This window comes from Zalophus californianus, chromosome 5, assembly GCF_009762305.2.
Source record: "Zalophus californianus isolate mZalCal1 chromosome 5, mZalCal1.pri.v2, whole genome shotgun sequence".
Lineage (NCBI taxonomy): Eukaryota > Metazoa > Chordata > Mammalia > Carnivora > Otariidae > Zalophus > Zalophus californianus.
Window position 1 is genome coordinate 126,230,526 of NC_045599.1, and position 12,815 is coordinate 126,243,340.

Here is a 12,815-nt window from a genome sequence, read left to right on the forward strand (position 1 = left end):
CCATTTGGGTGATAGTAACTGAACATGTTAGATGACATATTTGTGTAGGTCTAATAGCTTTGCCATTGAAATCAAATTAAAATCCGTTCTGTATTTTACAAGGGGAAAGAGTTAAAAACCTATTCTGATCTATTTCTGAAATGGTTAAAGCATTGCCCTGGACCATAAAACCAGAACCGTGGCTTGGAAACAATCTTTCAGATATTATCTGAAAATCTTCAAAACAAAATGCAAGTGTGGCCATATTTTTTTTTAGCTGATTTGGCATACATGTATTTTAGGTGTCTGTCTGCGCTCAGATGTGGGTAAGCAGCGGGGAGGAAAAAATAATGTTTCTTTACTCTGTGGATAAAAAGACTTCAAATTACGTGCATCTCACATACTTTGGTAATCTGCCCCACATTCTGCACCATGATGTGGGCTAGATACTGCTAATTTGGTGTTTATTTCTTTGGGGGAAAACAAGCTTTGAAGAGAATGCTCTTACAGATAGGTGGCAATTTCTGAGCTATGCAAAGAGAAATTGGTGATGACTCTCAATGAAGACCTCAAGGAGATTTAATCTTAAGCCAGTTATGGTGGCTACCCTTATAAGCAATTGATTTTGGGAATCCCAAATTATGCCTTCCCTGGCCATTATTGACACATCAATCTTCACTGTCATTTTTTTTCTTTTTTTCTGCTGAAAGCAACCAAATGAGGAGGTACCATGTAAGCACCAAAGAGCTAAGTGAGGACTTTCAAATATTCATACTAAAGTCTTTTTAAGGAAGTTTAGAGAGGGGGACCATATTCTGAGAACACTGAAGTCTCACATTTTATCTTCAAATGTAATTATAGTTTGTTCTTTATGCCACACGTAGGTCCATACATGATAATTTATACATTCTATTTTAATACTATTTTCCTCTCATTTTCTTTTTCATTTATCCCTTTCACCCACAATCACCTCCTACCCCCTAAATCCAGATTGATAACTTAGTGTGTGTCTTCTCATATTTTTTATCTGCTCATAGAATCATATATAACGTATACACATCAATGTAAATACACAGTACACACACATATGTGAATACATTATATATATGTATATTACATACATGTAAAAGCAAACACATACATACGCCTTTAGTTTTTGTCTTTTATTTTGCAAAAATAGGATCATTTAATACATACTTCACTGAATCTGGCTTTACTCACTCAACATTCCTTGTGGAAATTTCTTTAAATCAACTAGTTACCTTCCGAAGTCTTTCTCTCTGTCCTTTTTTTTTTTTAATGACTGCACAAAGTTTCATGATATGGATATACCACAGTTAACTCAATAATTCCCTATAAGTGGGCTTTTTCCCCATGTATTTCCATGGCAATAAATGAACAAATATATATATATGTGTGTGTGTGTGTGTGTGTGTGTATATATTTAATGATATAATGATCTCATATGTATAATGATAAATGTATAGATACATGTATATAATGATAAATAATGTTTTCTTCTGGGCTAGGATGTGATTGCTGGTTTGGAGTCTTCAAATATTTTTAATTTTAGTAAGTATTGTAAGATTGCTTTCCACAAAAGCATGTTTTAATTCACATTTTTACCTCATTAGTTCACACTTGAGTAAATAGCTTCTAAATACTTGCTATTCAGTGTGTGACCCATGATGGACCAAAAGCCTTGGCATCATCACCTGGGAGTTTGTTAGAAATGTAGCATCTTAGTCCTACTCAAGATTTATTGAATCAGAATCCACATCTTAATAATATCCCCAGATGATTCATACATACTTTACTACCTGAAAATCACAGTTTCAAATCATTTGCAATCTGTGTTAAATTGGAAGGGGGTATGTTTACAAATATCTTCTCTGGAAAGATAATTAAGAAATTCGTAATAGTAGTTAACTCTGAGGGTAGCCCTCTGGGACTGGCAGATAGGACTGGGATGGAAACTTGCTTTTCACCATATATTTGTGTAACCTTTGAACTTCTCTATGTGCATGTATTATCTATTTGGACAAATTTTAAGAGCAACTTCTTGCAAATATAGCAATTACTTTCCACCCTCAAATCTCTAAGGAGATGGCAGCTCTGTGGGCTCCATGGGCACTCCGCACACACTACAGCTGACTTTGTTGTGCTAGTTAAACCAGAGTACTCTGGTTTAAGAAGTGTGGTGGGAAAGGAAAATTCTCCAAGCCACATCGCTTGCTTTTTGAGGATATGAGAATGTAATGATGTCACTGGGGGTTTATCTGCCAAGGGAGCATTTGACAGAGCAGGCAGAGTGAGTCACTGTCATAAAGGACCTTCAGGCTTTTCCTGCAAATCCCCACAGTTAGAACTGTGATCATCATCCCAGCGTTAAGTTTGCAATAATATCTGATTTCCCAGTACCGAACACTGCATTAAAAATGTTACAACTGATTCAACTTCCTGAGATACTAGAGTTTTCAGGTTTCTTGTGAATCAGAGAGCTGACAAGCAGGTGTGGAAAATAAAAGTTTCAGGGTCTATACTGGATCTGCTGACACCAAGAGGGGAGAGTTTGAAAATGGGTAAGCATCTCCACTTCCCAAGGTTGGGCACGGAACATGCCCACCACCTGATGGTTCCTGGAAATCTTCCTGGGACAAGAATCCCCCTCTACCTCAGTGATCCATTGTATATACAACTGACTCTTAGAAAACATTTCACACAGGAAAAACTTAAAATATGTGGAAGTTCTACACAGGCTCTGGAGGTTAAAATACAGAAATCTTTTAAATCTGGTTTCTCCAGGTGTCACTACCTTATCCGTCTAAATGACTTTACATTACGAACAATAATTTACACTTCTCTGGCCCCTGAACCTACCCACTCTCTCAGGATCAGCCTCCTGAAAAATGTTGCCCAAGTATTTGGGGGAGTCTTTGGGAAGACTGAGATGGTTCTTACATGTGCTCACAAACATATGAGGCTGCTCAGCAAAGAATCTGCCATTTCTTACTTTTCAACAGCTTTGCCTCCTTCCTCTGGGCATCACCACCCCTGCCAGGAATCTTTTTCCTCTGCAGAATATCTTTCTTCTAAGGGACATCTGTCTCCAGCTGCATCTGGGACACTGGAGTCCTAGGGTGTGTGTGGAGAGTGGGGGAGGGGATTGATGCCGCATGGCATTCTGGGCAGGAGGAAAAACTTTGTCTTCTTTTAGTGTCATTCTCTTTTAGAGGCTCCGTGTCAGGGTTTTAGTGAAACAGCTCTTTTTAACATTTGCTGTCTCAAGTGTGGGAATGGAGATCTGTTGTATCCTGTGCAGGAAACAGCAACACACATTGCCTCACAGGAAAGTTGAAGGGGAGGAGAGTGTTCTCCTTTCACAGGTCCCATGATGCTCCAGAACGGCCGCCCACGTGCAGCTCAGCTGTGAGGTTGTTCGGTGCTGGTGGGCGGGTGGGGGGACGGAGATGGGGAGCTGGAGGATGGGAGGAGAACAAAGGGAGTGCCTTCACCCAGAGCACCCTTAGAATCAGTAACAAGGTTTTCAAGAGATATATTTATTTTTGTAAGTATTATTTCTCCAAAGAATAAGGGAGATGTGATGGTAGCAATAAAAGGGACAGGGTGGGAATGGGAAATACATCTTCTTACCATGTTCTTCTGTCTCTGGGAATTTCTGTGAGAAGGGAATACCTTATAAAGTGAGTCCATAGCCAGTTTGGAAATAGATCCACCAGCTGTGGTTTCCCGAACAATAGTTTGATCACAACTGATATGTGAGCTGCTAGTAATCACAACTTCAGTGGCCTTGCCTTAGTCATAGTCACAGGGGGAAGGATGACTACAGGAAGTTGTGCTGACGTTTCCATTTCAACTTAGCCTTGCAGGTAAAATTGAGAGTTAGGTAGAAGTTGAATTGCTAGACAACCACCTAATGCAAAGGAACATGTGTGCGATATGTTCATGTGCTTATTCTTGGACTTGTCCTAGGCTACCACTTCCAGGCTTCTTCAAGGCTTAGCCTCATCCCATGTATGTGTGTAATATCTCTCTTCTACCCATCCATGTCTAGCATGGGTGGGAGATGCAAGCAATAAGACAACAGGTTGTAGAGGGGGTTGTGCCCTGGTCTTGGTTGAGCTGTGCACCCCTGGCCTCCTGGTCGGGTGCTCAAATGCTTGGAAGCTCAGGAGTTGCATGACAGCTGGAGAACCTTGGCCACAGATTGCTTTCCTTCTTCAGTTTTTTTTTTTTTTTTTTTCATTCACATGGTTTGAGTGCCCAAGTATGCTGAGTGAAGCCACACCAAGTCTGTTGTAGACGATTGGGCAGTTTGTGCACTGCAAAAATGCCACCAGTTGAGAGGAGAATGGGGGCTGAACTCTATTCCCCGATCTGCTGTGCTCTGCCATGTACTGTGTGAGACTGAAGGAAGGGATTTCTCCCAGAGGCGCCTCGTGGGGAGTCACACAAGGGTGCTGTATGGGCTAGTTGCGGCTCTGTACCCACGGTTTAAACTGTGAAGCATCGGGTTTGGTGGCCTCTACTCTTGCTGCCACAACCACCCTGTGACTTGCTTGGAATGACCCACTTTGGGAAACCTGACGATGGAAAGAGGATAGGCAATGGTCCACATATAAGGCCCACAAATATAGTCATTTGGTTTATGCAGAGCTGGCTCACCCAGTGTTTTCAAATACCCGAATGAGTTGTCAATATTTCCAATTGAAGGGATTTTGCATAGAGATCTGAGTTTCAGGCTTCCTACAGTCCTGCTGGGTAACACTTGGTAGCAGCCAGTTAAGGTGTGACAGTCCTCACCGTGCATGCCCTGTGGCCTCACTGCCATTGACAATGAAGGTTAATTGTGTTTGTCCCCACATATGTGTTCTGTTTTTTTATAGCAGAATTAAAGGTGAAATCTACCCTGTGCCTTTTTAAAAGCGTGAAAATTAAAGATAGACTGAGAAGCCATGTTTTTAAGAAACCTGACTTGCTACCACATTTTTCAAATGTCTGTCAAGTCCATCTAACATTGTGTTTGCAGCCTGTGTTCTCATGTCAGATTGTCCCAGAATCACGCAGTCAAGGAAACTGTAGAAGTTCAGTTAGAGCACGTGCTCCTTCATTTGTCCATTAAATTAAGCTATGACTGACAGAAGAAACTTGCTTTATCATGATGCCTCTGTAGGAGAGGGTTTAGCAGGGGAAGAGTGTTCCGGAGGCTCATCTGTCTCGCTGTCCTCTGTCTAAAGTATTTGTCAAGAGAAAGGGTTTAGTCCCTTCCCACTGAGCAGAGGGGGGCTAGATAGTGAGGGGACCACATGCATTAGGTCAAGCGTCAAATAGAGAGATGTTGTGATCGGATTTATGAAAATCTGAATAAGGGGGAGGAAGGACAGTGAAATTCGCAACACAGGCAAGGCAAGCCAGGATGCCACAAAAAGTCAGGTATGTAGATCAGTGGAGTGATCTTTCATAAGCCAAGATTGCTGATGGCAAAATTCTGTCAGTAGGGAGGCAATGCTCCAGGGGCAGAGGGTTCAAGAGACCAATCCTTAGCTGAGGGGAGCTCCTGGGGACTTAAACACATGGCTCTACCTTATGATGCCCCTACCTGACCCACAGTTGGAGGATTAAGGGTAAAGACTCTGGAGGCAGATCCCTTCCCTCCCTGGTAGGAATCCTGGCCCCTTAGCAGCCATGTGGGTTAGGTGAGCTCCTTAACCTTTCACACCTCAGCAATGAGAATAGCAACATACCTACATTATGAGTTGTCACTAGATGAGAATTAAATGAGTTAATTCTTAGAAAGTGCTTAGAATAGTGGCTGGCACAGGTCAAATACCCAAGAAGTATTTATTACTACCTGCTTGCTACCTTAGGAAAATGCCATGTTTAGAAACATGGTTATCAGCTTGGAGGAAATTGGTCTCTGCAAGAAATAACAGCAGCATAGTTTTAAAATTGGCACCTTAGCATCATACAAGAACGTTCCAAACAATCCTACTGGCAGGATGGGTAAACCTTGTGAAGGGCAGCTAAATTCAGGAAGAAAATTCTAACAGTCTATAGTCTCCTGTAGCATGAGAAAGCTAAGTGATGTCTCCCAATGCACTCTTCCTGTAGACACTCTTGCAAGGAGCCTGGTGGCAAAGGCCCTCCTTGATTTACAGGGACTATACCATGAGATGGGCTAAAACAGTGAAACTAGTGGGAGAGGAGCAAGCCCTCAGCCTTCGAGTGCATAGTGAGGTCTGCCGCGTGCGAGAAGGATGTTGTGGTTTCAGCCTGGTTTGTGGGGGCACAGCAAGGTGAGGCTGTTTCAGACAGTGCTCAGTGTCACTGTCTCCTTGCGGTTAATGTGAAGTGAGCAAAGACACAACAGCATTTGCTTGGAGCTCAAGTGCTCAAGGCGCTGCTTCGAGCCCAGGGTGGCCCTTTGGGGGCTTTAAACTGCAACCACGAGACTCTAGTGACATGTCTTTCCAGATTTGTTTTGACACAGGCTTAAAAACAAAATTTCACTCTGTTCTTATGCTACAAATCTGACAGTGAATGTGCTCATCGATTTGTTTACCCCTAGATCAACAGAATCTTTGGTGACGCCTCTAGTAACAGAGGATGCCCTCCTAAGTCTGTGTCAGGGAAGATGAGAACTATTGCGGGCTGAAGGAGCTACTCCAACAGGCAACATAAATTCATTATTAAGTCAAATATGACAGTAAAATAGGAGAAGAGACAGGCTAAGTTGCAAAGATGTTGGGGCATGGTTAGGGCCCTTTGTTTAGATAAGATGGGTAAGGAGGGGCTTAGACGGCATCCAGACTGTGGGGTCTGCTGGGCCGACCTGTTCAGGGTTATATTAGTCTACAGATCCTCAAAGGAGCTGATTACAATAGAATTCTTGGTTCTCCTTAGCTTCCATGAGTCAGTCAGCCTCCAGGGGCTGTACCCTGATGTCACTCAGCCTGTCTTCTCCAGAACTGCAGGGAGCCATTTGGGGAGGAGGAAAGTGACCTTCTTACCACCTCCATACACACTCTCTCTCTCTCTCTCTCTCTCTCTCTCTCTCACACACACACACACACACACACACACACACAAATTATCCTCAAAAGATGAAATCAATTCTCTCAACAGATCTAGTGTAAGGGGTGAAAAAGATTACAGGAACATCTTTACTCTAAAAGATGTTCTCACCTTTTAGAATTTCTGGTAAAAGGAGACATCCCTCTTCATTCCATATTTATTATTTAGTAAGTATCAGAGGCTATGTTGAATGAAGCTGTATGAAGGTGAGTGTGAGAAAAAGATGATGAGTATAGAAAGAGTCAGATTATAAATAATATTCTAAGAGATGTGGAATTTGTTTGATAGCAAGGGGTCCGACGGAACTTTTTTTCAGCAAAAGTGTGACATGCTTAAGCAGAGTTTCAGGAAGATTATTTTGGAAGTAGTGCAGAGTCTGGATTAGGGTAGAAAAAGGGAAGATGTAGAAGATACAGAAAGTAGGGGCACAACTGAGAGCTATTCAAGAGCCTAGAAGAAAGATTTTGAGGGATCTTGAAAGAGGCTGGGGACCGTGGGAACTGAGAGGGGAGGACAGATGTAAGGGGTATTTATATGGAGTAACAGGACCCTGGTGTGGAGGGGGAGAGACAACCAGGAGGCAAGGACTAGGCCCAGGCTCTGAGTGTCAGAGACCAAGAGAACAGCAGGTGTTGCCATTGATGAAGAATCGGAAGTAAGAAGGAGGAGCTCTTCTCGAAGAACCTCAGAGATGGATGGGGCATCCTGCCAAATGCCCCATCCAAAGTCTGTATCTCATCTGCTTCCACTGTAATCCTCCCTTAGGGAGTCTTCCGCCGACTTGGACAGGGTAACAGCTAAGTGGCTGCAGTATGGTATTGGACTCTATGGGTAGAGCTTCTAGTGCAAGGAAATAGGGGGTGCTCAAACAGTGGGATAAGCATAGTCAAAGTGCTCTCAAGAAAGGTGTGATCCATACATAATGAAGACCAAGCAGAAAAGGCCCTTTGAGGAGATAGATGGAAATTGAGGTAGCAGAGCTGAGAAGTTGATTCAATAGAGACAGAAATGCAGTAGGAGTAAGACAAGGGGTGAAGTTCTTCACTCCTGTCATGGCACCCAACTCTTCTGCCACGTGGTACTCTGCCTCTGTCAAAGTTCTTCTAGCAACAGGGAGCTAGCAGCTGCTGAAATCTGTCACGCTGCAACATTCACCACGAGTGTTGGTTTATCCCTGGGGACCGCAGAGAGCACTTCTCTGTCCCTTAAGTTGGAAGCCTCTCTACTTAAGCCTAAGGCTGAGGGGTTTGAATTTCCTCACTTCTGAATAAAAAAAAAAAAAATCAGTTCCTCTGCATATATAGACTCTGCCTATATTAAAGCGTGTTACCATGAACTGCACACAGAATTGCAGCTGAGGTCTGACCACTGCAGATCAGAGGAAAATCAGCATCTCCCTCACAGCCACTAATGCTCTGAGGGCATTGGATTCTTTAGAGGCCACATCACACAGCTAATTAGTCAAATTGCTTTGAACAAAACCCTTTGTTTTTATTTTTAAACACAGCTAAGCCATACTTCCTCCATCCTGTGCTTGTGCCATTGGTTATTTTACATAAGTTGAGCAAACCAGGCAAGAGGGTGGCTTTTGGTGTTAATATCGAGTTCCTAGCCTGTCTATTATTTACCAGCTGTGTGACCTGGGGCAAGTTAATAATCTCTCTGAATGTCCTTTTCATTCTATGTAAGTGGCAATCCTAAGAGTACCTACCTCACAGAGTTGTGAGACAATGCTTGTAAAGCTCTCGGCGGAGTGCCTGCCTCATAGTAAACCCTCCAAACTAGCAGCTATTATTAACTATAGTCACCTATTATTAGTCCCTTAACCTTGTTATTGGGTCCTCTTTCTCTTATTAAACATAATTTAATTCAAATCTCTTCCAACACTGTGTCAACCATAATTGTACTTCGCCTGGATCCTATATCCCTTTTTGAATGTCTTTGTGGATGTTTTGTATCACAGAGATCAGTAAGATAGACTGGGGTAGTAGTTTCTGTAGCTAACAGTCCATTGAGGAAGGGAGATAATGAATAATTTGTGTGATGAATCTTTCGGGTCCCTCCACTGGGTCTGAACTCACTTGTCCTTGCACTCAGTCCAAATTTGTTGACTTTGTTCCCAAGGATATTATGAACAATCCTGTAAAGGCCACAATGATATCCAGAAGAGAGCCACCAAGATAAGAGACTTCCATCTCACAAAGGCAGCAGCTGGCAGACATAGTAATATTTAGTGCAAAACAGCATCAGAATGATTTGAAGATGGTTGGGCATTTCCTAGAATTATAAGACTTGAAAGGCCCTCAGGTAGATGAGTTCTAGCACATTCTTCCTTTGTCTGGGAGAATCCCATGCAGCCTCTAGTTTCAGTGTGAAGTTCCACACCTTGCCTGCCCCAGGACCTGTGTGGGAGAGCTCCTTTTATAGCTCTGGGTAATGCCCAGTCACAACATCTGCTTAGTCTTGATGATTAAGAGATTGTGACATGGTAGCAAATACCCACCAGGGAGACCTTTCATGTGGTCGTTGCTCTCCTACTGCTTAGATGAGTCAATGGGCCTCAGGAGGGAGATTCTGCAATGTCCTTATTTAACAATGTTGTACAAGAACATTATGAGAGCAAGGGATACTGTTAGCTCTGCTTTTAATTTTTTTCTATTGCGAAGTAATGTTGCCCTGTCTTGTTCAGTCCTTGATGAAATGTGGATTAGTTTATTGCCTGTGTCCTCATCATGATATTTTATTTATTTGAACTCGATTTTCAGATATTCCCCTCCTCCATTCTCTAGAATACCTAGAATTATCTGGTAATAACTAGAATTGCATGCAAACCAGCTAAGTTGAATTTTGAAATCTCTGGCAGAGTTTCTTCTCCATCTCTGTGCTTCTGGGTCACCATCCTCCATCATTTTGAAGACAAGGGTTCTGGTAATGGAGCCCACAAGATGCAAATTAAGGAAATGTGTCACTCTCCAGAAAGAGAATATAACTCTAACAATAGAAATTGTCTTTGGATTGCTTCTTGTTTTAGTGATCAGTCTAAGTGTGATATTTCCACATATTTTGCACATATGTATCAATAAAATGTAAAGCTGGCAATGATTTTAGTCTTAGGTTCTGGAGCAGAGTAGTAAAGACAATACAAGAGAATCTCTGACTTCATGGAACTTACAGCCTAGTGAAGCGACAGGCAAACAAAAGAGTAAACATGTAGTTTGTCAGGTGTTGATAAGTACAATGGAAAAAAAATTATGTTGTGTTGGGCTGTGGGTTATTTCTATTTTGTTATGTGTTGAGGGAAGGCCTTCCTGACAAAGTGTCATATAAACAGGCACCTAAAGGAAGCGAGGGGACAAGTCATGCAGATATTTGGGAGAAAATCATTCTAGGCAGAGAAAAAAGTACCTGCAAAGGACCTGAGACAGAAGTGTGCAGGTATGTTCTAGGTTCAGCAAGGTGGATTTGTAATGTAAGTAGAGTGGGCAGGAGGCAAAACAGCAGGAGATGAGATCAGAAAGGTAGCAAGGGGTAAGTTTAAGGTGAGAACTTGGGCTGGATGCTGCATGAGATGGGATGCCGATAGAGGGTTGGAGCAGAGGGGTGACATGACCTCACTTGTATTATGAAAGGTTCCCCCTGTTGGCTTGGACAGGTTGAGTGTGCGATGACTATGAGCCATCAGTATGGTAATCAAATGGGTAGTATGAGTGAAGTTTGGATTCCAGGGAATGATGGGAATAGAAATTTCAGTGTTAGCCTCTATAATACCCACAAAGTAATGGAAATGATGAGTCATCCAGGGATTGACTGTAGATGGAGGAAGCTGAGTTCTGAGGCCCTCCAACATTTGGAGGTTGAGTAAAAGAGAGGAGGATCCAGCCGCCAGGGAGCCTCAGAAGGAGCAGCCAGGGAGGGGATGGAGACCAAGCAGAGATTTCACAGAAGGCTCACCACTGAGAATACATTTATCACTCACTTAAAAAGAAAAAATTTTCTTGACATAAGTATCACTGAATTTGAGTCACTAATTTATACAAGTAAAAAGATATAATTGTGCATATATATCCATGTATTTGGGAAACATTGTATTATATTAGGAAAGGGTTAGGAATAGATGATAGGAGGTGGCTGTACCAGCAGTTGATGATGCATCCTTCTCTTTGGCTAGTGGGATGGACCTTGGAATTCTACTGCATGTGGAGCAAGAACGACAAAATGTACATATCAGTACTCCCCTGATGTGGAGCTTCGGGGGATTTTCACCATGTTTGCCTAATGCTTCCTTACTTCTCAGAGGGACTTTTCATGACTTACGTGTGTGTTTATTTTTGAACATATTGTCTGATGCCATCTATTTTCAGAATCACTTCAAAATGCATTCCTTCTTACTTTGGATTTTTGCTCTTGTAATTCAGGTTTATTATAGAACATTCTCTGAGTTAAGGAAGGCCCCCTTTTCATTGCTCCTCATAACCTGGTAGGGGTCATTTCTATACTTACAATGACAACATATATGACCAACACCTTGTTTACACTGATGTTTGCAAGATTCATTGTCAAATTATAAAAATCACACTCTTGTCTTCATTTCTTTTCCTCTGTAAGTCTTGAAGGAGATCTCTCTCCATCACTTCCTTGTACATGCTCACTCCTTTGGAGAATTATTTTAATATCCTAAAGGAAGAGATATAAAGAGAAATAACAAATATTAATAAGTGATTTAGAATTAGTGATTTAGAATTAATGATCATCATATGGGAGTGATGAGAGAGTAAATTGTTTTTATTTTTTCTTTAAGAAAATGGTGCTCTATTTAGTTTAAATGTCACCCTGCAACCTACTGGCTGTACCCTTGGGAAGATATCAAAGACCTTGGAGCCTTTGTTTTCTAATCTAATAATGAATGGATTGTTTTATTAGATTAAATAAAATTTGTAAAAAGCAATTACACATAGTTTGGCACACAATGAACAAACCAAAGTGTTACTTCCCTATTAATGAATGAGCAACTGTATTTACTTTGTATTGAAGAAAAATTCTAATGCCAAATCTATCATGTCTACAGATTTGTAGAATTTTAGACCAGCAGATTATTTAGAGGAGAGATTGTCTTTCTCCATGTTTTTATTTTATTTTTTAATATTAGGAATAGAAGATTTGTTTTTCATCCATTTAAAATACCAGCATCTTACATTTTACATCACAGACACTGAAAACATAAATTTAAAACAGCATCAAAATATAGAAGGGGTACAAACACACGTAGAAACTGTAGAATTATATATGTGCAGTTTCTTTTTTTCCCCCCACAAATTTAGGGAAATGTTTTAAGAATGTAAGTTTCTTTTCTTCAAAGCTGAGTTCCAAAGGTTTCAATTTGACTGAGGTCATTTTACGCAAGAAGACATGAGTTAGTTCACTATCTGAGCTGACCCCTGCCGAGTGACACACACTGCTTATTATCAGTCACTACCAGGAATCATAGTGAATCATTTTCTTGTGAGACCTTGTTATTTGAAAATACAGATTTCCTGCAGCCAGAGGTCAAACTTGAGTGAACTATGTGAAAAAGAACAGCTGCTCACCATTGACCTTTCTGGTCCTATCCACCACAGTTGTTAATAACACGTCTCCTTTGAATAGTGTACTTAACGGTAACTAATGCTGACTACTGAATGCTCACTTGGGGATGAAGGAGTGAGCTGACCTGGGATCACCTGACACTCTGCAGCATGGACAAA

The 12,815-nt window shown here is 41.5% G+C and overlaps 1 protein-coding gene across 2 annotated transcripts in view; it reads right to left on the minus strand.

The window, feature by feature from the left end:
• Positions 1-11,157: 11,157 nt before the first annotated feature.
• Positions 11,158-12,815, minus strand: part of SPEF2 (sperm flagellar 2) — a 169,404-nt gene continuing 167,746 nt past the window's right edge. Inside the window, exon 36 of one of the 2 annotated variants that reach the window (XM_027605658.1) lies at positions 11,158-11,748. In XM_027605658.1, coding sequence (XP_027461459.1) covers positions 11,659-11,748 — 90 coding nt within the window. In that variant the 3' untranslated portion in view covers positions 11,158-11,658. The remainder of the gene's footprint in view (positions 11,749-12,815) is intronic. The other variant, XM_035727655.1, reaches the window with a different exon arrangement.